Here is a 26,287-nt window from a genome sequence, read left to right on the forward strand (position 1 = left end):
CGTAATGCGAGCAAAAATCTGCACATGAGAATGTGCTCTTTGATAAAATCCTTATGGACATGATAATTTTCCTTTTTAAAACTAATTAATTCTATCCAAACCAAACTACTATTAATGATGGACGGTATCCGGCATGTTCGGATGGTTCATACTTCTTCGGTGTCATGTGGCCATGTATTTTTAACTTCGACTGAGAAAAGTTTCAAAAGCGAACCAGATACGAGGGATATGGTGGTAGTCATAACTCTGGTGTCGTGGTGTGGACTTTTGAGACAATGAGAAAACTAAAACGAACAACTAACTCATTAATGGCTTACCATTACAACCATTACATTCGTTTTTTAGTTATTATCGACTTTGTTTTTATCTATGGTTGGAGAATGAGTGTACAGCGATTGTATTCAACGTTATTGATTTTACTTCTTAGAACATCTCCAACAGTGAGACTCATTGGAATCCTTAGCACAAGGGCATTTCGGATTAATCTTGGATATTTCGGATATTTTTTTAAAAAAAAATCTAACCAATCGCAGGCCATCACATGTCAGTAAAGTCCGTAAATAGTTAACAGATTTACCAGATTTAATCTTTAACCAAAGATTTTCGTGGTGCATAAACCTAAAATTAACGGATCCCACATAATTTTATATTACTTTCTTGTAAATTTTTTTGTTAAGGATCTTGGAGATGCTCTTACTCACCCAACCAAGGCGGCCACACATAATATTTAGACTTGAGAAATTTCTAAACCACAAAAAAAGATACAATCGCTGAAAATGTTTGACAATCTACAGCAAGCGAAAGCCAGCGCATCTAATTTAATGCATGCTTTCAGTACAATTCCCCTAGCCAAATACAACTAACTAGGATAAGATCCGCGCCTTCCGCGGAGTAAAGTTATTATTTTTATTATGTTTTAGAGAATGAAACAATAGTTCGCTTTTATTTGGATTACGGGTGTTCATACCGGTTTGATTTTGGTTCGGTTTGGTTTTTCAGTTTTTGGTATTTCGGTTAGTAAAATATAACTAATATGTTAAATCCATATTTACTTCGTTTGGTTCGATTTATATACCGTCGTTTTCAGTTTATTCGGTTTATGCCTAAAAACATAATTATTTAGTTTGAATAATCAAATTTAGAATTAATATAAAAGCTCTAAATTTTGGAAATAAGAAAAAAAAAATTAAACAGAAGTACGAAAGAAATGTTTTTCTATTCTTCCATATTTAGTGTTCATCAAATTCTTATGTCTTCGATTGAACACAATTCTGTTTATTTAAAGATAAAAAAACTGTAAAGGATTCAATTAATTGTTGTTTATCAAATTTATAATCTTTATTTAAATTTATTCAATGTTAATATAAAGAGAAAAAATCAAAACAGAACACATTAAAAATAAGAAGCCTCAGATGCAGTGAGTTGTTACTTAATTATAGTTCAAGTGATTTACAAATTATAATTATATTTCAACTTATATAACAAATAAATATTCATGCGTCGTTACAAATATATACATATTTACATGTTTCTACTTTTAATCAGTTTTATTCAGTTTAATCGGTTATAAATCAAACCATATCCAAATCTCATGGTTTTTTATAAAATCACATTCGGTTTGTATGGTATATATAAAAAAACATATTATATATTCTGTCAAAAATACTTGAAAGTATATATAAAATAGTCAAAAGTATGTTTAAAATGATTTTTTTCTACAGATTTTCCAAAAGTACATGTAATATATATTTTGTCTATATTTTGAGATACTTTAAGTATATAATGAATTTTAAAATTTTTAAAATTATTTAAATGGGTTATCCGAACCCGAACTAAACCCGCAAAGATCCAAACCGAAATATAGAAATACCCGAGTAGAGCTGAAATTTTTGAACCCAAAAACCCAAAACCCGAATAAATCTGAAACCAAACCCGAATGAGTATTTGAAGCCCACCCCTAAGCCTTTACGATTTTATGTTTAGTAACTACCGAATTAAATACCGAATTAAATGCCAAATTAAATGGAAATTAAATGCCGAATTTAAATGCAATTCATTCTCGAGACGACACGTTAGCATTTTTACTGAGAATCACTGTGGGAACGACACGTAAGCAAGAGTCATTCTCAATGCTTCTCAAATAATATATAGGGGATGTTAATGTGAATTTAAGTCAGTCTCTTACGTGGAATGACTCCAAATTTGTTGGTGTACACGTTCTTCAATGATAGCTCATTTCATCTTATACATCTTATAAGTTCTACGTACAGATATAACACATTTATTCCTCAAATCTATCACGCTAACTCTCCGTCACTTATACTTCCGCAAATCCTGAAACGTCTCCCTCCAATTTTGGCATTGCAAAGGCCTTAAAACTACTAATAACTATCTCGTAGATGCTATTGGAGTTTAGCTTTTATTAAGGGTCCACAAAAATACCAATCTGAACAGAACCAAACCAAATTGTGTTCTTTACTTAATCCAATTGATTCATGTTTTAGTTTTACTCAATCCAAATGGCCTAGTCTCATTTTAAACCGAACTAAACTGATAACTCAATTTGTTTTTATATATTAATAAATAATATATAAATATATTAACATATTATGAAATTATTTACCTAAAGTTTTGTTTTCCTTTTTCTTTTAACTGATAATCCAAATATGATAAAATAATACTATTATATATATTCTCTGATTCTAGTCTTAATATAAAATACCTGAAACTTGTACTTCAGCTAGACTATATTTTACACGAGAAATTAACTTAATATTTGTATATTTAATTTTTGGACACATTATTTTAGTAATAATTTTTTTAGCTAACAAATTTTATATTCCACCCTGCATTTTATAAGTCGATTACAATCAAATTAATATCAATATATTTTATAACCAATCTGAACTACACCGAACGAAACCAAACCATAACAAAATAAACCGAACAAAATCTAAACTAAACCAAACTCAAACCAAAAACTATTTTGGTTAAGATTAGATTGAGTTTATAAAATTCAAATTAACCGCACCAAATCAAATCAAACCAAAATGTTTGATATGTCAATCCTTAGTTTTTATATATTAAAAATTAAAAATTATAAAATCTAACTGAAGTAACGATGGGCCTTATCCAAAAAGCCCGACATCAATCATGGACAAAACCCAGTACCACCTTAAAACGTAACAGTATATCTAGGAATAACCAAAGCCATGTGAAATTGTGAATCTATTGTAACGTTTTCTTTTGTTTTTTTTTGAACTGAAACTTAACTATTTATTTCTCGAACACGTGTTAACGTTTTCTTTTGTTATTATCAAATTTGGAACTTATACACTCAACGAAGCTTACTCAAGTGAAGACTGAAAATCATATATAAAGAAGTGAGAATCTAGGAGAAATGTTGACAAAAAAAAGAGAAATGAGGGGGAGCGGGAGGGTGAGGGTGAGGGTGAGCAGAGGCGGATCTAGAACATTTTTTTTTACCGGGGTCACAATGTCACTTATAACTAAACTCATTTATAAAATAAATTTTTAAAGAAAAACATCTTACAAATTAATCCTACGTAATTCTATTTTTTGGAATCTTTTTATCACAGCATCATTTGTTACTTTCTCAAACAATTCTTTTTCAACAAAACAAACAACACAATCATTTAAAAATTGATCATTTATCCGGTTCCGCAAGCTAGTCTTCACAATCTTCATCGCAGAAAAACATCTCTCAAATGTAGCAGTGGCAACTGGTAAAGTCAAAATTAGCTTTAAAAGCCGATAAACCTGAGGATGTGAAAGATGTTTCTTTGTCTCTACCATCATACATGCAAGATCTCTAAGATTCTTCAAAGTAGAAAATCTTTCATCTTGAGTCAATTTGGAAGAAAAAAATGTAGCATATAACCGATCAATTGAACTGTAACTACTGTAAAATTGTAAAACTAAAACTAAAACTAGACAAAAATAATAATAGTACTGATTTAAAAAGCAACAATAATTTAATATAGAACTCGTTACTTGACCTCAGTCTGATTTAGAGTTTTGTTGTGATTGGAAGCAAAAAAAAATTAATTGGAAAAAAGGAAGAAGACAAAAAGAAAGAAGAAGACGTGAGATTAGGTTAACTCGTTACCCCACTTCTTTCGATTATTTTTAGTTCTGAATTGATTTTTTTAGTTGGGTTTTGTATTTACAAAATTGGGCTATAACTATGTTTTATTGACAAACGATTTCACTAATCTATTGACAAACGTATTACGTTATATATATATTAACTATATACAAAAAAATCTGAAAAAGTAGACGGTGTCACGTGACACCGTAGCTCACCACATACATCCGCCCCTGAGGGTGAGTGAGTGAGTGTTGTCACACTGTCATGCTTTCACCAATCATTGGCCCCACAACTTAATATGCTCCAATTTTAAGTATCTGACTTAATTAATTTATACAGTAACACTTTTCCAATGGTTGATTAGTTTATTACTAAAAAACTCAATAGACAAGTAAAGAAACAAGCAACAATGCACATTAGGCCTAATGCATAAAACCACCACTAGTTTAACGGGTGATGGTATATAGTATAATACAATGCATCTAGCGTCTAGCGAGCACAACTTGCGTAACCATACTATGTTAAGACATATAAACTGACACCTACCTTAGTTAACGTCGTAACTACGCATTGAAAAAGATGTTCAACTATCAACAAAATGTGACAACGAATTACGGGAATACAGGTTAGAACAGAAGGTACATTCTATTTCCATAAAATAACAAAAAACTAAGAAGTATTTGTCTAGTTTGTATACACGGCTTAGCGACAAAGACTAGCAACAGTAAAAGTATCGTATAAAAGGATGCATAAAATAGAATATAAACGAAAGGAATAAATTTGGAAAAAATGGGAACAAACGGTACATTTGTTTTCAAAAATTCGATATACATATTTGCAAATATTGACTTTTAATTGGGCTATTCAATATCGAAGAACATGAGTGACTTATAGAAAATGGCGTTTTCAAGAAATGTTTTGTTGAGTAGGATGAACAAAATGATCCAATACTAAGTATATGTGTGTATACTATATTGGAATCTAAGAACTTGTTCTTTCTCTTATATGTACGCTACGAAAGAAAAACAGAAGAGAGAAACAAATATCCAATAATGAGCATCCATAATCACGATCCGTCTTCTTCGATTGACCTAGTAAAGGAAAAAGGGTAGAATAAGAGTGGACCCTAAAGTGAAGAGATCTCTTTCGTAATCTTAATCGATTGCATTTCACTGGGAAGGCATTAGTATCTTCTGAGACCATTTAATTAGCACCACTCTATGCACCTCATTTCCACACTTACTTCCACTATACAACCTTTGTCTCATCTCTTGCCATGTGTGTGTGAGAGAGGTTTGTGTGTACTCATCTGATTTTTATGCATCCGTATGTAGCTACATTTTTTCAGTATGAAATGTATAACAAATGTCAATTATTAGTAAGAATGATTACATGGAAAACTCTGCGTAGAATTGTTGGGTTCACCCTGCCGTAGAATATGAAGTATGTAATCTTTCCACTATGCCAATATGTAACACTATTTTCTTGTTCTTTTAAAATTTTGTAACCTTAGTATCTTTCTTTCTTCCTTTTGCAGCCCTAATTTTAACACACATTTGTTTGCCCATAGATGAGAAAGAAAGATAGATAGTTTATGATTTTCAGTTTTTCAAACTTTGTCGCGTCTATTGTAAAAAAGTTTTGATATTAATAAATTTAATATTCATTCAAAAAATAAAAAATTTAACACACATTAGAGCTTTCAGTGCATACTATCTGATCCTTGCTGGCATGCATAATCGCTAACTCATTCGTAAGAGTGCATGAACTGATGTTGATTGTACATTTGTACATTGATTGAAGATGGATGAAAAGATGCAAGGCAAGAACAATTGATTGACTGATTTTTTTGTTATTATTGTGTCTTGAAGAGTAACTTTCATCACATCAGTTGATGCATTTCTCATACTTACCACGACGCATTTCTAGCTATAAATAAACTACTCGAAAGTGTTGGTTCACAAATTTGAGAAATTTCGAGCCATGGATAGTAAGCTTACCATGATATAAGCATATAGGAAAATTTGGAGACATAACCATTATTGAAAAAAAATTAACCCTATAACCATTACAAGGCATATGCTATGATATCCTATATATTTTCTACAATATATACCGAAGTACCCTCACATATTATCAAGTTACACACGCGCTTCTTCTTCTTTTTTTTTTCTTTTTTTTTCATCACAAATCATGAAATCTTTTAGTTTCGTGACGAACTTTGCATATATTGAAACGAATGAATCAAAGTAAGTCATGTTAGATTGAAGAGTCTATCTCATCATTTTCGAAGCCATCCCACCGTAAAGATTAAGAAACAGAGAATACACAGAATCATTGGAGAAGATAAACAGTACACGTTGTATTGTACTATTCTATTTGATAAACATATAATAGAAATAGTTTCTTAGTGTTTCTTCCTCTTTCCCCTCCCCTTCCCCTCCTTCACGGCCCCCTTCCCCTTCCCCTCCTTCGTGGCACCCCTCCCCAAACCCCCTCCTTCCCCTTTGTCGAGGCAGGACATCACTGTCATTTTTTCTTAATCTATAACTGATTTACATTGTGATGTTTTTATGTATTAAGTTGTCTATACTATTTATTTACTCTATATAGTACAGTATAGTATGTTAGTTATGCATAACTGTCAACTGACTACAACTCTATTTGGTTATATACGAGTGTGCCAATTGGGATCCTCTTATAGTTCTTCTACCAGCAGATAACACACTCGTCAACCACATAATGGGTTAGAGTTTACGCTCTAGGGTTGGGTTTAGAGTTTGGGTTTAAGGTATATGGTTTGGGTTTAGGGTTTAGGGTTTGGGTTTAGGGTTTAGAATTTGGGTTTAGGGATTAGGATTTGAGTTTAGGGTATATGGATTTGTGTTTGTTTGTTTGTTTGTCTTTGCCTATACTATATAATATTTGTAAATAGTATAGAATAAATTATGGTATGAGTTTAGAGTTTAGGTTTTGGGTTTATAATTTGGGTTTAAGGTATATGGTTTGGGTTTAGGGTTTAGGGTTTGAGTTTAGGGTTTAGAATTTTGGTTTAGGATTTAAGATTTGAGTTTAGGATATATGGATTTGTGTTTATTTGTTTGTCTTTGCATATACTATATGATATTTGTAAATAGTATAAAACAAATTATGATATGGGTTTAGAGTTTAGATTTTGGATTTATAGTTTGGGTTTAGGGTATATGGTTTGAGTTTAGGGTTTAAGGTTTGAGTTTAGGATTTAGAATTTTGGTTTAGGATTTAGGATTTGGGTTTAGGGTATATGGATTTGGGTTTAAAGTTTAGGATTTGGGTTTAGGATTTGGGTTTAAAGTTTGGGTTTAGGGTATATGGTTTGGGTTTAGGGTTTAGGATTTGGATTTAGGGTTTAGATTTGAATTTAGGGTATATGGGTTTGTGTTTGTTTTTTTTGTTTTTGCCTATACTATATGATATTTGTAAATAGTATAAAACAAATTATGATATGGGTATAGAACAAATTATGATATGGGTTTAGAGTTTAGATTTTGGGTTTAGAGTTTGGGTTTAGGGTATATGGTTTGGGGTTAGGGTATATGGTTTGTGGTTAGGGTTTAGAGTTTGAATTTAGGGTTTAGAATTTGGGTTTAGGGTTTAGAATTTGGATTTAGGGTATATGGATTTGGGTTTAAAGTTTGGGTTTATGATATGGTTTGGGTTTAGAGTTTAGAATTTAGGTTTAGGATTTAGAATTTGAGTTTAGAGTATATGGATTTGTGTTTGTTTGTTTGTATTTACCTATACTATATTATATTTGTAAATTGTATAGAATAAATTATTGCATAGTGTTATGGTTTATGCATTTGTTTCGAGTATTCTATACTATGTTATAACATGTAGAGTATAGTCATCTTATGGATGAAACACAACCTCGTAATTAGTTGATTTTTTTGTCTGGGCTATACTACATGGTACATAGTATAGTATCAAATTTTTCGTTGTAGAGTGCCAAAATCAAGCGCACGCGCTTGGAAGGAGATTTTAGTCAAATTTGGGTACAAATTGTCCCATCCATCGCTTGCATCTGTAGCATGGCTATATTCTTATTTTTTCTCTCCCTTATGAATATACAGCAAAATCACCCAAGCATATATCTGCATAAAATGTACAGCTAAAAAAGAAAAAAGTTTTTACAGCTATATACAATTATATATATATATATATATATACAAATGTTTAAAATCTCAATTAAACTAAATTATGATAGTTTTGCATGACTGTTATTCCCAACATGATATCATGAGTCTTAGGTTTCTTTATCCCTATCATGAGTCTTAGGTTAAATAATAACTATATCATCAAAACAAATCAAGTAATGTTTTATTATTGATATGTTCAAGCCATGATAAGTGTGTAAATGCATATTTTTGAAACATAGTATTCCAGTTAACGATTGAATCATCTATTTATTTTTATATTATATTATAAATATGTGAATTTCATCATCTGATATACAGTTTGACATCATTGAAATATTAAGATCTAATGCATCTAGGATTAGCTAATTTAAAAACAAAAAACAAAAAACAAAAAAAAACTGTCGAAGACTAAAAAGTTTAATCAAAACATTAGGACTTAGATTAAAACCTAGCTAAACTCCATTTGTTTGACATCAATGTAATTCTAGTAGGCCGAAATTTTTCATGTATTGCGTTGCAAAGAATACATGGTAGATAAAGTTGGGCAAAATATCCATAAATTTAAATTCAATTTGTTGTTTGTTTTTATTAAAACAAAAAAAAATCGGATATCCATAATTCGCACAAATAAAATACTAATATGCAATATCCGTAAAAAGTGAAGCAAATCATAAATACTAATAATCACTAGCTAATAGTAATATTTTTAAAAATGAATACCGGATCCGATCAGTATATGCACATATATATATATTTAAAATTTTCTGGTATAGCTACGAATCGAATCATATTAGATAATTATTTATTCATACCTCTAATATCCTATTGGTTCCCACCCCTAATATTAGGATTAATATTCTCCAACACACAGCAGTCTTAAAACGAGCCTAAGTTATATAACCATATCTGTAAACACTGAAATTTGGTGCGAATACTATTGAAATGAGTATGAGTTTCACTAAAAGAAAATTAGGTGTAGAAAAAATAGGTTTTTATTTAGAAAAGAAGGAAAACAAAAATATTGGTAAAGTCTGGTGTGGCTTTTAATAGTTAAAATCCTCGTGAATAATTATGGAGAGATGTATCATCACGTCAAATCTGGTGACATATATATATTTAAAATCCGAGAATACTCTTTTTAATCACTGATCAATCAAAGCTTCAACTATCCATAACCGTGGGATGATAGGACCAGTCAGGTTTGGCTGCTTGTCTTACCGTCGGATTTTCTTTTCCCATTCTAATTAAGTTTATCGAGGGAAAAATTATAGGACAATTTTTTAAAAAGGTCCATTTGAGACCGTTAAGATAATGAATGCGAAGGACCAGTGAGAGTTAAAGCTTTTGGAATCGGATGGTGCAGAGAGAATTAGGACCATGAGTGCCAAATGTACGACGACAGCGGCTGGATCGTCCAGTGAGATCACTTCCTTTGTTGTGGTGGAGAAGAAGACGCACTAACCAGACTCATATGGACGATATTTCCCAATTTTCATTAATACATAAACGATCTTCTATTGTTTTTATTAAGTTTCAAACTTGTTTCCTTCTTCTATTTGAACTTATAGTTTTTTTTTTTGTTTAACCTGGGGGTATCCCAGGTCCAGAAGGCCCAGACTAATCCCCAAGGGGAAGGAATGCCCACGGATAGACGCCCCTCCCAGTTTTTCAAATGGGCCGAAAGCATGGCCCATATCCGTGTGGGTGACAAGAGCGTTGCAAGGTAGTTCCCTCCGGCGTGGATCGAACCCCCTACCTGGGTGCAGGCGGAGACCCGTCCTAACCATTGGGCTACAACGTCTTGTCTTTGAACTTATAGTTGCATCTTTTTTTTTTTAACTTAACTCGGAAGCTCATTTAATTGTTGTTAAAAAAAAAACTAAGCTCATTTAGTCTAGTGGTTGCATCATACATTGTTCAGAACGGTACATTTATGCATTATATAGTAGATTGTACTCGATATTTTTAAGTATCCTTTAAACGGTCGACTTTTCGAGTGAAACTAAAAGCGTGCAGTGAACTAGAAATGAATGAAAAATGGCTATTGTGTGGCCATGAAGAAGCAACGGAAAGAGAACTGCGGGAAAACTGTTCCAAGTATGTCAAATTTATGTTAGAAGATATGAAAAAATGGATGTATTATTTAGACCTAATTTATTCGAACAATGCAAATCAAAACCCCAATAAATTACTACCAAAGTAAAACAAAGCAGACTTTATTTTTAAAATTGCATTTTGACAAATTATATCTTAGCTATCAGTATTATAGAATTATTTTTAGGTGTCAAACTTTGGTTTCCGTGGCCCTCCCTAACCACGGATAGTAGTCAAATTAACCACCATACCGCGTTGTCAATTGTCATCATTACTGCTTTGAACTTTTGGTCAATTGTTCAACTGAATTTTCAGTAGATTCAATGGAACTGGAGAATTGCCAAGACGAGAGCCACTTCGGACCACAAAGCAGCCATGTCTGGTTGGGACATTGTAGCTTCCCAAGTGTTTTAAAATAGTGACAGATCTCAATATTAAATACATAATCTCCAACTCTGAAATTTAAAACATACCATACAATCTTATACAGTATATATATATCTATATATATTTTTTAAAAGTTGATATTATTTGTTTAAAATGCAAAACACAGTCATTGTCCGAATGAAACAACTATGGAGTTACTTTGCGCTTCTTCTCCGTTTGCAGCTCGTTAAATTTCAAAAGTTTTATATGCATCTTTAAAATGTAATATTCTTAGGCAGCAACTAGATTTTTTGGTGTGGAATAAACTGATGTTGAATAAGTCATTCTATTAATTCTATATTTTTCACCATTTAACTTAATGAAATGAAATACTCATTCCATCAATTTCACAACAATCCAAAAAATATCCCTATTTTTGGAACATTTTTGGAACTTCAACTCAGTTGTTGAATTTTGAAATATAATGATGTAGAATGATTTATTCTATTATTTCCATAATGTTTACCATTTGACATGAATGAAATGATATATTCATTTTATCAATTCCACAAACATTTCAAAAATATACAAAGGGAAACATTACAATTTAGAATATAAATGATTGGAATGAAAGTAATCTATTTTCATCCATCTAATTTATCTATTTTATTTTATAAATTATATTTTGTGGTTACCATTTACAGCCTAAAACATATTTATAGAATTTTGATTTGGAATAAAAACATGAATATATTCCATTTTAACCAATTATGTTCATTTTATTTCATCCACTTTTATTCCATTAATTTCATTCCAAGGTTAACATTTAAAGAATTACACATCAAACTTTGCCTGATTTTTTTTGGGTGAAAACTACCTCAGTTTCTTTGGTTACTTGATAAAAACCCAAAGATACGTCCACTATTCATCAGCAGTCATCATCATGTAATAATATGAATTTTAGTCCACAAAAATTGAATTTCAAAATAATAAATATTTCCTGAGAGAACATATGATTTCTTTTGTGTTGGTGGTCACAGCACATATATATTTTATAACGTAGTACTTTATTTGTATAGTGGATGAAAATCTTGTTAAACATGAACTCATTTTCTTAGTCTCATATATAAGATCATCTCCAATAAAACACAAAAAATTACTCTATATTTCACTCTAAAATATAATAATTCTATTTATATAGTGAATCAATGGAGCAAATCCAACTCTATAATAGAGTTATTTTATTTTAGAGTGAAATAAAGAATAGATTTTTGTGTACTATTGGAGATACCCTAAGATATGTGAACGCAATATCTATACCGTTTACTGTCGAAGAGCACCACTTTCCAACACAATTTGGTTGACAAGCCAACTATGTAGTTCAGAACCAAGAAAAAGCATAAACTAAAAAAGCAAAATTGAAGAAAAAAACAGCTTCAGAAAAAAGAAGCAGAAACATGATTAAAAAAGTAAGTGCTTCTTATGTTAAGAATGTGGGACTGGGAACTGTAAGGATATATCAAATCTGTTTGCCTACTTGGAGTCAGCCACTACTAATTGCTTCACTAAAATTTTAATTGAATAAAAAGTGATGTTTCAGATTAAAGATTTGATGTTGACAAAAATAAATTGAAAGATTTGATTTGGCATCTGAATATCTGATATTGTTTCCTAAAATTTCCCCAACAGCTTGGCAAAAGTGTAGGGCTCCAGCTTGTTACTTATGTGCCTTTTACAAAAGTAAACTTCTGTAAGATCTTTGTTCCCTTTTTCCCTTTCCCTTATGTTTGCCAGAGTTTAATGTTTTATTCCATATTACATACTGAATTAAAACCTCTTTAACATTTATGAAACACAATTATATGCAGATTTGAACAAGTTACTGCGGCCAGCATTATATACGCCACCATCAATGATGAAACTGCATGGTTTGCTACAAGATAATTTTCGTGATAGATTACTGCAAATAGTTTGATTTAAACTCAAAACTCTAAGCAAAGGTCACAGTTATTGTAACAATGTTTCTTTTTAACATATTTTATATTCTTTTAAAAAAGAATTAGATTTTAATCCGCGCTTTTGAAGCGCGGGATATTTTACGATGAAAAATTTCACTAATAATTTAACAAATATTTTGGTAATTTTTAAAGAGTGTGTATTTAAAATATTTTTGTATTTAAATTAGTATTTTTAAATTCAACCCGATTGTGATTATACCGGTTAATCCGGAGATCTGACAATTCAATTTATGTTTTTAAAATATTCATATTAAAAAATTATTAAAACCCGAGACTAACCGATTGAACTGATGGATGACCGATATGTAATCTAATTAGATTTAAATTGTAATAGTTTCATAATTTGTAATTTTATAATCGAAATTTTAAAGTTTACTATTTTACAATTTATGAAATTTTAAAGTTTACTATTTTACTATTTTGCAATTTATGAAACTGTTTTGTAATAGTTTCATAATTATGTAGATTTGAAAAAGTGATAGTGGCCAGCAGTAAACCTTTCATAGATGACAATTTAAACAATGAAACCCACATGGTTTAAAGTTCAGTGTACATTCTCTAATCACATGGCTTTTAAGGTCAGCGAGATGGCTAATGGTCCAAAGACTGAAGTGATCAAATCACAACAAAATCGGATTGACATGCAGAGTCTTATTGAAATAAGGATTTGACGGCATTAAAAAAAAGGATTTGACGGCATTCCTAGTTATTTAGTAGTTTTCTCCACCTTGGTAAATATCCCACCGGATGATATTTAATTTACAAAATTTGACTGAACACAGTGTGTAATGTACATTCATTTGGGTTACGATTACGGATATTCTGAATATCCGTAAGATCATATTCATCACTTCGCTTTAGATAATCTGTTTGACGTCACTTACTGCATGAAATAGTAAATTTTATTTTGCCGTCCAAAATATTCATAATACAGTAAAACTTCTATAAATTAATAATGTTGGAACTACACAAAAACTATGATTTTTTATTAATTTATAGAGATTATTAATTTATCAAGATATTAACTGAACCAAAAACTAAATTTGAAACTATGAAATTATATTAATTTATAGAGATATTAATTTATAGATTATTAATCTAAAGAGATTATAATGTATAGTTTTTATTTTGCTCATTCTAGGAATATTTTGTTTTCTTTCCCCCAAAATCCAACAGCAGCCACCAAAGAATCATAGGGGCGTACCTTTTCAATAACAAAAAATTTCTGTTTAGTATCAAATAAAAAATAATCTAAAGATAATTTTAGTTTTAAAATTTTATCTAACAATTTAATATTATGATAACATATGATGTAGTTATAGAAGAAAATGTAAGTTATATACCATATCTATATATTTTTATTTTTAATTTATTATAATTTAAATATTTTACATTTACATATAATATATTATAATATTTATACAATCAAACATCTATAGTTTGACAAAAAAATTTAGAAAAATTGGGCTTTTACTCAATGATACTTAAATGATAATATTGATGATAAGATTTAACCAAATTTATATAAAAAAGAAAAAAAATCATTATTTCGCTACAACATTTCTAAAGAAACAAAATCAAAACTTAAAAATAATAATGTTGCTATAGCCTATTTGTGTGATTAGTAGTTGGTGTAGATGTTGTGTACAGTCCAATTTTTCTCATCACTAAGTTTACAGTAATAAAGCTTTAATATTTTTTTTTTTAAATCATAATTCTCGAAATAGTCTATAATTGTACACGTGTTTTATAAGTCAAATGTCCGCAACAGTTTTTGGAGATTTTCTACTAAATTCTACGGCAAAAAATCTACATATTTTTTCTACAACAATTTTTTTAAACGTACAGCTATTACCGGTCGGACCAATAATTCACCTTCTGTAAGTTTGGGTTGTGGTCTTTTTTTATGTTTAAAAAATTATTGATTTAAGTTTATGGCCGTAAATAAAAATTTGTCTGTAAAAACATTCTACAGCCCAACCAGTCAATTCTTAGCGTATAACATTTTTTAACAGAGATGGAAAGAAGCACAAAATCAACTTTTTACACGAAACCACGAACCCAAGACAACAAGGGCGTAATTCTTCCAATGATCGACAAAGAAAAATCAGTATTGGCTTCGATTACATCTATCATTCTTACCATTTCCCATCGAATTTTAAAGATTCTATTAATGCGGCCAAGATAACAAATCCATGATATAATCTAAACCGAAGCTATCTGACATGAGATCTACGACAGTTTATATAGCTATAGCTAGTTTAATTTCAAAAATATGACAAGAAATCATGTGGATACCGTACTTCTAGCAATAATTGGGAAAAGGGTCAGCAGAATTATAAATGTGCAGGACTTAATTTCTGACAAATGTACAAGCAGTGGTTGTGTTAAAAAAAAAAAGTACAAGCAGTGGTCCATTTTAATATGATACTTCTACTAGGGAATGAAATCATTTCGACAACGAAAAATCATTGGCATTTTTCTTAGCTTTATTAGTATCATTATTTATTAACAATTCAATTGCTCATGTCCGTTTTAAAAAGCAAGAGTTTTAGTTAAACAAACTAGGTAATAACCCCTGCCTTGCACGGAATGAGATTATTGATTTTGTTATCTTTTTAATAGGCATGAGTATTCAGGTATCCGTCGTTTTTTTCGGATACCGGGTTTCTCAGGTTTAAAAATTAAGTCTTGTTTGAATATTACAAAACTCTGAGTTGGGTTCGAGTCAAGTCTTCCCAAGTTCGAGTGGGTTCGGTTTTGATGTAAAAATAACTAATATATCTGAAACTTGTTCATACTCAAATTAACCATATTACCTGATTCGGTTCGGGTATTTTGTATCCAAACCACCCAAATGTACCAAAAAAACTAAAATTACTCACTGGACACGGTTTTTTGAGTATTTCTATACAAACTATCATATTTTATCTGAAAATACACAAAATAATTAATATATTTAATATATAATTTTGATTTTAATTTTTAAAATAATTATACATATAATTATAAATAATATTTTTAAATATATATTTACATTTCGGAAATCTTCGGATACTCATTCGGTTCTTGTTTCAGATCGGGTTGAGTACTGGTTCTTTGGATACATCAGTTTAGGAACCATTCGGTTATTTACCTCGTGTCTGATCGAGTTCGGATCCTGAATTTTGGTTCGGTTTCGGCTCGGTTCGTCAGTTCCAAATATTCTGCCCAGCCCTACTTTTTAAGATAGAAAACATTATATTTGTTTAATCTGGATATTCGTTCGGTATTACGTTATTTTTTAACCTCCTAAAATATAAATACCATTCTAAATCCATATTTATTTTGTTTTGTTCAGTTGAAGTGATCGATTTTTTTAATTTTTCGGTGATAAACCTAAAACTATTATATTTGTTTGGTTTCATGTTATATGAATTTTCGACAGTTCTTATGTCGAACCAATGGTTTCATTTTTAAGTTTCTAAGTGCTTACAAAATCAAATAAAATCTAAATAATAGTTTAAGAAAAAGGACATCCAATATTATTTGTATTGTTTGTACAAACAATATTGGTGACATTTTAAGATTTTATATTTTATATAAGATAATCTATTATTATTTTGTTGTTTGAACTTAGACATAATATAAAAAATTGTATATTTATACTCATAGAAATTTGGTTTTTATTGAGTTTAATAATGTAAATTTTGATTAGTGTTAATGTGAGTACCTGCATAGCATGTTTTCTATGTTTTCTCGATCTGATCTTGCATCAGGTCCTTCATGTGATCTTATGATCATCTAAAACGGTAAACAAAACACATTAAATTTAAATAATCACATACGAAAATATCATTAGAAGTTAACCACTTACCTTTAACTTCGATTGTTTTAGAAAACTCTCGGTGCAATCAGCTCTCCAAAGAAATCCTTTCTAGTCACTCTCGTTCAGACCATCAGCCATCCATGGACACGACCATAAAACATGGTTTAGAGTTATATTCCCATCATCATCATCATTCTCACCAACCAATCATTCTCACCAACCTGTCTCCTCCTCTCAATCTTGTCAAGTTCCTCTAAAGAACCAAACAGTAAAGTGTTATCTTCATAAACCCGAGAAGAACTTTGAAAGAGACTTCCATGAGTTGTGTAGACACTATTTGATATCACAGTTGTCAAAAGTAACATTTTGAAACAATCTATACATTTGGAGTATAGTGTTGGACCCTACTCATCACCGTATATGTCACATGTCTCTTTTCAAGAAATCAAGTTAGATATGAAACTTTCAATTTCTAAAACATTCTCGCTCAAGCATTTTAGTTGATGTGAATCTTAATGATTTTTTTAAAAATGTTATTATTCAGTAGTTGTACAATGAGAATTTTAAATAATTTCAATTCATTATTACAAATGTTAAAAATGTATAACCAAAAGAGTTTATTGAAAAAAATAGAATACAAACACATTAAATTATCTCGAATGTAGTAAAAAAACTTAGTGTGTGAATGCATTAAATGTTAAATGATTGTGAAGGCGACATGTCAGCAAATTCAGAAAATACATTGTGAATGCATTAATTACGAATGCATTTCTTTTAATATATAGGGGATATCATGTATATAACAAAAATAAACGTTCTACAAACTCTGGCAAAAAAATGAACTGAAAAAGGCAAGAAAAACAAAGAGCATACCTAACTAAGTAAAACTTAAAAAAAATTGAAACATAGAGAGAAGATGTAGAAAGATCTACGAAGTGGGTTATAAGCACGCAAAGAGAGAGGGTCCCCTCCTCTCCTTTGATCAGATGATCATCAATGCCCACCACAATCACAATCATCCGCACTGAGTTTCCTTTTCTTTCAATTCCCCAATTTGCATTGCAGCTGGAGATAAGTCTTAATTTAAACCACTCCTCAGTTCTCGCCTTGAACCCCAAAACCATCAGTTTTGTTATTTGATCGCTACCTGCGACTTCAAGCTATGTTGCTTCTTAATAGAAATGTATCATTCTAGTAATCTACTATAGGATTGACCAGTTTTTCTTGGCATGCATAACACTTGTATATGTCTGTGTGCTTGATATGATTTTCTTGAACACTCGAATATGTCTTGAGCTATTTTCTTTGCATCCATTGATGCTCCAAAAATTCCACGTTTTGTGAATCCGACCGCATATAGCCCACTCTCACCTCTCCATCCCTCTGGAAACTCTTGTATTGGGAATCCATCTTTCTTACTAAACATTTTATTCTCCTGCAGAATTATTTGTTTAAAACCCATTTAATGCGACTTTTCAACGGTTATATATTTATAAGGAACATTCAAATTTTAATAAGAGTTTTATGATTGTTTTAAATAAAGTGGACAAGGATGAAAATAACTATATTATCATTATTGACTACCTTTAGCCAAGAGGGTACGTTGCTTTTATAGCCAGTTGCCAATATTATGGCATCAAATATCTCCGTTATTCCGTTATCGAACTCAACTTCATGTTGTTTTAACTTTCTTATCCCGGAACACACCTTTTGTTAGTAACAAATCCAATATCAGTCAGTAAACCGGTTCGTTATTAGCATTTATATGAACGATAATACCATATTTGATTAAGATATACAGTACCTTGATATCTCCGGTTTTGATCTTGGCAAGCGTCCCAACGTCGAGAACCGGAGTTTTTCCGGTGCGATTTTTGAGTTCTAATGGGCCTAACCGGGGACGGTTTAGACCTAACAGGGTGGTATCTCCGAGGATAAACCGGGAAACAGCCAAGAGGAAACGGTCAACGAGCCGGATGGGCAACCATTTAAGTAACAACATGGACAGCCCAAAAGTCGAAGTACCCAACATCTCTCGTGGTAGGACGTGCACCTTCACCAGTTAAAAAGAGACATAATTAGCAAATACTATGCATTTATAAAATTTCGAATGAGAAAATCATATTATATGTAATTTTTTATTTTTTAAAAAGTTATGAGAATATGTTTTTTGGGTGAGAATGTTTGCGCATGCTTGTGATAATCCCAATAAAGTGAGTGTTCTGATCGTTTTCATTTATAAAAATAGCATTTCCGTATTAAAGAAATTAGGTAAACTTTATTCATAAAACTGTTAACAGCATTGTTGGAACTTGAAGTCACAAGGCCTAATAGACAAAATAAAATCTTAAATTAGGATGAATACAAGCCATTTTCATAGTTTTAAAACAAAAATTCAAAACAGATTAATAGAAAAATATCAATATTATCAAACTAAAAAGAGGTGTTCAAAAAAAAAAATCAAACTAAAAAGGAAAAAATACATTAATTTCAAAAAGTTAATCTTTTGATCAGCTGGTCAATTAAAGAGTATGATTGGATTTTCCTTATTTATTATATAAATATAGTTGGGTTCTTTATGAAATAGTATAATTAAATAGATACACATTTTTGAAACATTTGTCATTAGTAAAAATACAATCTTGTTAAAACCATTCAATTAATAAGAAGAGTAAATAAACATTTTTTAACAAATCTTCAAACTAATGATGTTTTATATTGAATCATGAGTGTCCAATCAAAGTTCCTTTTCAGATATTTGACTATAACTAGAACATCTCAAAACAAGCAAACTTAATGTAAAATTAGAAGAAAAAAGTTTGTAACAAAGTAGATAATATCTTGAGTTAAAAACTTTTTTGGTTTTATCAGAAGATCAACTTGATTTTTTTTTTAAACATTTTTATGTGTTTTTGTTTTTTAAGCATAGAAAAACTATACAAAACATGAAAGAGAGCCAAACAAAAAAAAAATATTGAAAACAAAGAAAAAGTTAATTTAATCTCCAAACTATTTTTCTTAAAACAAGAAAAGGAGAAAAGAGACTCACAGCGTCTCTGACAACGAGAGAAGGCTGAGCATCGAAGTTACAGAGATCCAAACAAACCTCCATGCCGGAGTTTCCACATCCGACGACCAAAACCCTTTTCCCGGCGAAGTCTCTGCCGCTCTTATAGTGACTAGTGTGCTTAACTACCCCGGTGGCCTCAAACTTCTCCATCCCCTCAAACCTAGGGACCACCGGCTCAGCATTCTCCCCCGTCGCAGCTACCAGCCACCGGCAAACATACTCCGTCGTGCCCTCTTCACCCACGCTCTTCACGCGCCACATACCAAGATTCTCATCAAACTCAGCCGACTCAACCGTCTGACCAAACTCCGGTCGTATATCGAACCTCTTGGCGTAGTCCTCGAGGTACTCGATGAACTGCTGTTTTGTCGGATAAGTTGGGAAGTGGTCGGGAAAGGGTATAAGCGGAAGTTCACAGAACTGCTTAGGAAGGTGGAGATGGAGCCGGTCGTATGTCTTGAGCTGCCATAGTGAAGCTATGCAGTTTGATCTCTCGAGTAGTACCGAAGTTATCCCTTTCTCTTTTAGACAAGCCGCCGTCGCTAGTCCCGATGGTCCGGCGCCTACTATCACCGGTCCGGTAACGACGGAGATGCGGTGCGGACTGTGCGCTGATGTCATCTTACCATGGTGGCTCTTTGCGGATGACAAGTAGTCATGTGCTAGTTTACCTTCCATCTCTCTCCTCCAACATAAATCCATCAAGAAAACTAAACCAAGAATCACGTCTCTCTCTTTTCTCTTGCTTTTATAAGGGCTGAGTGTGTATTTGTAATGTATTTAAAGTACGTATTCTTAAGAGAATACGAGAAGGGTTTGTAGTATAGAAGTGATGGTGGTGTTGACAGTAATTAAGGGCAAAGGACAAATCGAACAATTTGACATTTATGGCGTGGAGTAAGAATAAATAAAGAGGGATGGTAAAAAAAGTGTTTTGTCAAAATATTTATAATTGGTTTCTTGAAGGGAATAAATAATATTTTTGTGAAAGGAATCAAAGAGGTTAGGGTTTGGATCGAGTCTGCTGAAAACGAGGGAGATAGAGAGTGATCTTATCCAAATAAGAAGAATGAGTAAAGAGAGTGAGAGATTTTAGTTGATTTGTGTTTTGCTGAGAGTGGTAACCGGAGGATGATCAGAGAACTACGGGTCTCCTAAACCGCCGTTAAAACTTATATGAAAGGGAGATATATAAATTGTTAGTTTTGATGTGACAATCTCTCATATGTGTGTCTATATATATTGTAGAGGGGAGATTGTATCCCTCCAAAGGCCCGGCGAACGATGACACATCACCTGTCGATCCACAGAAGACAGGCCTAAAAGACAGCCCACTAAGAGGACTTCTAGTCGACCTGGCGACCAAAGGGCAACGGCCCATTTAACCGACCTATCGACTAAAGCCCATACGGGACAGCGAATCCTAGGGCGAACTGGCAGAGTCATCTATAAAAGGAAGGAGGAGGTGCTAGAGAGAGGGGATCGACACTTTTACACACTCACAAGACGGCTAGATCTAGGGTTTTCTCTCATCTCTATCCGTTATCTTGTATTGTTTTCCAGCCAGCTCTTCGAGCTCCGTCTTGTCTTCTTCTTTACATTCCCACTGTAACCTGGTCCTGATAACTTCATCTATAAAACGTCTTTGTTAAACCCACAGACGAGTTCTTCGTCTTCTCTTTACTAGTTTCGACCGAACTCGGTTCTAACAGTTGGCGCCCACCGTGGGACTAGCAAAGTAACGTTAGCAAAGATGAGTCAGAACCCCGAAGGTTCCACTTCCGGCGACGAACACGACGCGCCGAACCCAACCCCTGTCACGGCTATCCCGATAGCCCCTGCTTTTGTCGATACCATCATGGAGCGTTTCGCCCGACAAGACGCCGCTCAAAAGGCAGCTACCGAGCAAATCGCCGCAATCGCCGCGCTGCTCGCTCCTCTCGCCGGCGCTCCAGACGCAGCCACTGATACCATTCGCAGACAACTGTTTGCCAGCGACATAGCTGCTAACCCGACGAACCAAGGCGCTCCTCCCAGCACTCTCAACCCAGACGCCGCGCCTTTCACCCCTACGAACCCAGATCTACAGATGGTTCGCGAAGTTGCAGCGCTCAAACAGTCGCTCCTGGACATCAACTCCAAGATACACTGCGTCACCACCTCTGCCCCGCAGATAGAGCGCGTTCTGGCGAACACCCTCCGAACACCGTTCTCACCCGCGATAACCGGCGTCAGACTACGACACATCGAGAAGCTCCGATTGCCGACGTACGAAGGCTTGACTGACCCAACGACTCACATCACGTCTTTCAACATCGCCGTACGCCGCGCGAATTTCTCCGACGAAGAACGTGATGCCGGCTACTGTCAACTTTTCGTTGAAAGCTTGAAAGGGCCAGCTCTTACTTGGTTCACCGGCCTCGCCGAGAACTCTATCAAAGACTTTCACGACCTGTCGTCCGCCTTCCTCAAGAACTACATCATGTTCACTCAGGAAGACGCGACAGTATCCGATCTATTCAACCTTACCCAAGGAAAAGACCAAAGCTTGCGCAGCTTCATGGAAAAGTTCAAGGCCATAGTTTCGAAGGTCGTCTTGCCGGACAGCGTCGCGGTCGCTGCGCTTAAGAACACGTTGTATGTCCACTCCGTTTTCCGTGATGACCTCTACAGGAACCCTACAACGTCTCTTTCCGACGCCATAGCCCGTTCTCACAACTTTATCCGCATGGAAGAGGATACGAAAGCCCTTATTGGCAAGCTGAACGCATCTAAAGCCGCGGCGTCCGACAAAGCCGTCGTAAAAAACGCGGATAGTCGACATGAACCGCGACAGCACTCGTCAGGCGATAAAGCAACTCAAAAGAGGAATTTCGTCTATGCTGTCGACGAAGAGGGCTCCCCAGCGTCAACAACTGTCGTGCGAGAGAAAGGCTGGAACGTCTACAACCGCGAAACCGACGGAAAACCGCCGGATTCCTCCGCAGCAGTTAGTTCTCGGCCTCCGGGAGCCGAGAAATGGTGCGACTACCACAACGCTAAGTCGCATGACACCAGAGAATGTAAAACGCTCTTCGAACAATTTCTCACTTCTGTCGCGAACGGGAAACTCGAAATCGAACCTCCGAAACCTAGGGCCCGGGGACCTACGAGCTGGAGCAAGAACAAGGATAGAAAAACTAGCAAGTCGCAAGGTAAAGCTCCTCAGCAAGAGAGGCGAGCAACACCTGAAGAAGCAACTCCAGCATCACCGGAAAAGGGGAACTCGTCCAGCGACGAGGAATCACCAAGAAACCGGCGCCGCGTCGAGACTGTTTTCAGAAGGTCCCCCAAGCACACTGGCGATCACGAACCCTCAAGAGCGAGAAGACGTATCAACGTCGTCTTAACGCAACTGGGATCTTCGGTCGACGAGCCTGAACAAGTTTCTCCTCAAGACCTGCGCACTCAGCTAAGCCGCCCATCATCGAGCGACTTACGGAACGTCCTCAAGCGAAAGGAGAAAGCAGCAGCAGTCACGGTCGATCACACCCCTGATCTGCGCGAGAGGATCAACTCCTCCAAGACTCGCCGGTTGAACAACCCAAGTCCCATGAAGCCCCGCCCTGTAGACTTGCGAGAAAAGCTCAATTCTAGGAAACCAGATTTGCGAAGTCAGCTCGATCGTCCTCTGTACTCCGATCTCCGACAAAAGCTCGAAGCTTCGAGAACTCCGAACTCCAACCAAGACAAAGACAACGTCATCAACGTCATCATGGGTGGATCCCCGCCCTGCGGTGACTCCGTCAGGTCCATCAAAGACTACCGTCGTCAGGCAACGTCCTCGCGTAAATGGCCGACAAAACCCGAGAACGATCATCAAATCACCTTCTCGCCCGACGACGCCCTCGGCATCCACATGCCGCATAACGACCCTCTCCTCGTCGAACTCGGAATCGGTGATTGCCAAGTCACCAAAATTCTCGTCGACACCGGCAGCTCGGTCGATTTGATCTTCCGAGCCACACTCGACAAGATGGGCGTCGACACTGGAAGTATGAAGCCATCGTCCCGCTCCCTCACAGGTTTCAACGGCTCATCCGAAGCCCTGATCGGCACCATTCGCCTTCCAGTGTACGTATGTGGCACGACCCGGACCGTTAAGTTCTCGGTCGTCGATTCTAAAGCCCCCTACAACGCGATCCTCGGCACCCCTTGGCTGCATTCAATGCGAGCAATCCCATCAACTTACCACCAATGCGTGAAGTTTCCGGGAGAAGACGGAAAGATCCGAACACTACGAGGCGATCAGCAGGCTGCTAGAGATCTATTAATCGCGACTATAAAGTTACAGCGACAGACGTCGCATGTCAACACCGTTGCACACCCTCTGCAGAAGGTGTTTCCCCAGCAAGAAGAGGTGCTAGAGATACCGATCGATGATACCGATCCTAGCAAGGTGATCCGCATCGGCGCATCCCTACCGGACGATATGCAGCAGCAACTCGCCGAGTTTCTCCGCCAGAACGTCTCTACCTTCGCCTGGACTACTTCCGATATGAAAGGGATCGACCCAGCAATCACCTCCCATGAGCTCAACGTTGATCCGACCTTTAAGCCTATCCGCCAGAAGCACCGAAAGCTAGGACCTGAACGATCAAAGGCAGTTAACGACGAGGTGGACCGCTTACTCGCCGCCGACTCCATCATGGAAGTCAAATACCCCGACTGGCTTGCTAATCCCGTCGTCGTCAAAAAGAAGAACGGAAAGTGGCGAGTCTGCGTCGATTTTACTGATCTGAACAAGGCTTGTCCAAAAGACAGTTTTCCTCTCCCACACATCGACCGTTTGGTCGAGTCGACTGCTGGTAACGCCCTATTGACGTTCATGGACGCATTTTCCGGGTACAACCAGATAATGATGCATCCTGATGACCGCGAGAAGACGGCGTTCATAACAGACAGAGGTACATACTGCTACAAGGTAATGCCCTTCGGGCTTAAAAACGCGGGAGCCACCTACCAACGCCTTGTCAACCGCATGTTCGCCGACAAACTGGGCTCCACTATGGAAGTCTACATCGACGACATGCTAGTCAAGTCGCTCCGAGCCGAGGATCATCTCTCGCACCTCAAAGACTGCTTCACAACGCTCAACGAGTACGGTATGAAACTGAACCCGGCTAAATGCACGTTCGGCGTTATGTCCGGCGAGTTTCTCGGATACATCGTCACCCAGAGAGGAATTGAGGCTAATCCTAAACAGATATCGGCGATCCTCGATCTCCCAAGCCCCAAGAACAGCCGAGAAGTGCAACGTCTCACCGGCCGCATAGCAGCGCTCAACAGGTTCATCTCGCGATCTACCGACAAGTGCCTTCCTTTCTTCGAACTGTTGCGGGGAAACAAACGATTCATTTGGGACGACAAGTGTGAGGAAGCCTTTGGCCAGCTGAAGCAATATTTGACTACCCCTCCTGTCCTCTCGAAACCGGAAGCGGGTGACATTCTCACCCTCTATATCGCCGTCACGCCTATCGCCGTCAGCAGCGTCCTCATACGCGAAGATCGGGGGGAACAGAAACCGATCTTCTACACGAGCAAGCGCATGACAGAAGCCGAAACCCGCTATCCCACACTCGAGAAAATGGCGCTTGCGGTGGTACATTCAGCGAGAAAACTCCGCCCGTATTTTCAGTCTCACACGGTTGAAGTTCTCTCCAATCAACCCCTCCGAACAGTCATGCAGAACGCCAACCACTCTCGGCGACTAACAAAGTGGGCAATGGAGCTCAGCGAGCACGACATCATATACAAGAACCGGACAGCAGCCAAGTCCCAGGTCCTCGCTGACTTCCTGATCGAACTCACACCCGAACTCGAGCAGGATCTTGCCGTGTCGTCTCGCAATTGGATCCTGCATGTCGACGGCTCCTCGACCAATAAAGGGTCTGGCGCCGGCGTTCAGCTCCAATCCCCAACCGGCGAACTGATAAGACAGTCTTTTAGCTTCGGCTTTCCCGCTTCCAACAACGAGGCTGAGTACGAGTCCCTACTTGCAGGGTTACGCCTCGCCAAAGCCGTCAGAGCCAAACGCCTCAGTGCTTACTGCGACTCCCAGCTCGTCGCCAGTCAGTACAACGGCGAGTACGATGCTCATAATGCAAGAATGGACGCCTACCTCAAGCTTGTTCAGGACCTCACGAAAGACTTCGAATTTTTCGAACTCACCAAAGTCCCCAGAGGAGAGAACGTCTGCGCTGATGCTCTGGCAGCCCTTGGGAGCAAGCTCCACGATCAGATCAAGCGGACAATTCCCATTCATCGGATCGAAAACCCCAGCATCACGGCACAAGGTGCGAGTACCTCCTCTGTCTCTGCAGTAGCTGTTGCGGCCGAAATGGACATCGATTCCTCATCAGACGAAATCCCCGACTGGCGTACCGATCTGATCAACTATTTAGCACACGGCACCCTCCCAGATGATAAGTGGCTAGCGCGAAGACTGAAAGCACGCAGTGCCCATTACGTCGTCATCGACGGCGAACTACACCGTTGGAACGCCAACAAGGTCCTCCTGAAATGCATATCAGGCGATGAAACGCGGCTAGTCATGGCTGAAAATCACGAAGGCGCGGCAGGCAATCACTCTGGAGGACGAGC

General features: G+C 35.9%; 2 protein-coding genes across 2 annotated transcripts in view; one reads left to right on the forward strand and one right to left on the reverse strand.

The window, feature by feature from the left end:
- Positions 1-17,328: 17,328 nt before the first annotated feature.
- LOC108825867 (indole-3-pyruvate monooxygenase YUCCA6-like) lies at positions 17,329-20,832 on the reverse strand. The gene is made up of 4 exons (XM_056994247.1): positions 19,625-20,832; positions 18,380-18,628; positions 18,160-18,282; positions 17,329-18,010 (listed from the first exon to the last, which is right to left on the reverse strand). Exons 1-4 carry the CDS (start codon positions 20,345-20,347, stop codon positions 17,762-17,764), a joined length of 1,344 nt encoding a protein of 447 aa, XP_056850227.1. The 5' UTR covers positions 20,348-20,832; the 3' UTR covers positions 17,329-17,761.
- A 566-nt stretch (positions 20,833-21,398) lies between these two features.
- The window catches only part of LOC130500221 (uncharacterized), a 5,029-nt gene continuing 140 nt past the window's right edge, over positions 21,399-26,287 (forward strand). The window contains exon 1 of the mRNA XM_056994985.1: positions 21,399-26,265. Coding sequence (XP_056850965.1) covers positions 21,399-26,265 — 4,867 coding nt within the window. The remainder of the gene's footprint in view (positions 26,266-26,287) is intronic.

The sequence above is a fragment of the Raphanus sativus genome, chromosome 9 (assembly GCF_000801105.2).
Source record: "Raphanus sativus cultivar WK10039 chromosome 9, ASM80110v3, whole genome shotgun sequence".
Lineage (NCBI taxonomy): Eukaryota > Viridiplantae > Streptophyta > Magnoliopsida > Brassicales > Brassicaceae > Raphanus > Raphanus sativus.

Bases quoted from the DNA above. Each gene is read 5' to 3' on its own strand.
- LOC108825867 (XM_056994247.1), bottom strand. From the start codon at position 20,347: ATGGATTTATGTTGGAGGAGAGAGATGGAAGGTAAACTAGCACATGAC. The intron at 18,629-19,624 runs GTGAGTCTCTTT...TAACTGGTGAAG, and splicing joins CTCTCGTTGTCAGAGACGCT to GTGCACGTCCTACCACGAGA. The intron at 18,283-18,379 runs GTACTGTATATC...TACTAACAAAAG, and splicing joins TCAAAACCGGAGATATCAAG to GTGTGTTCCGGGATAAGAAA.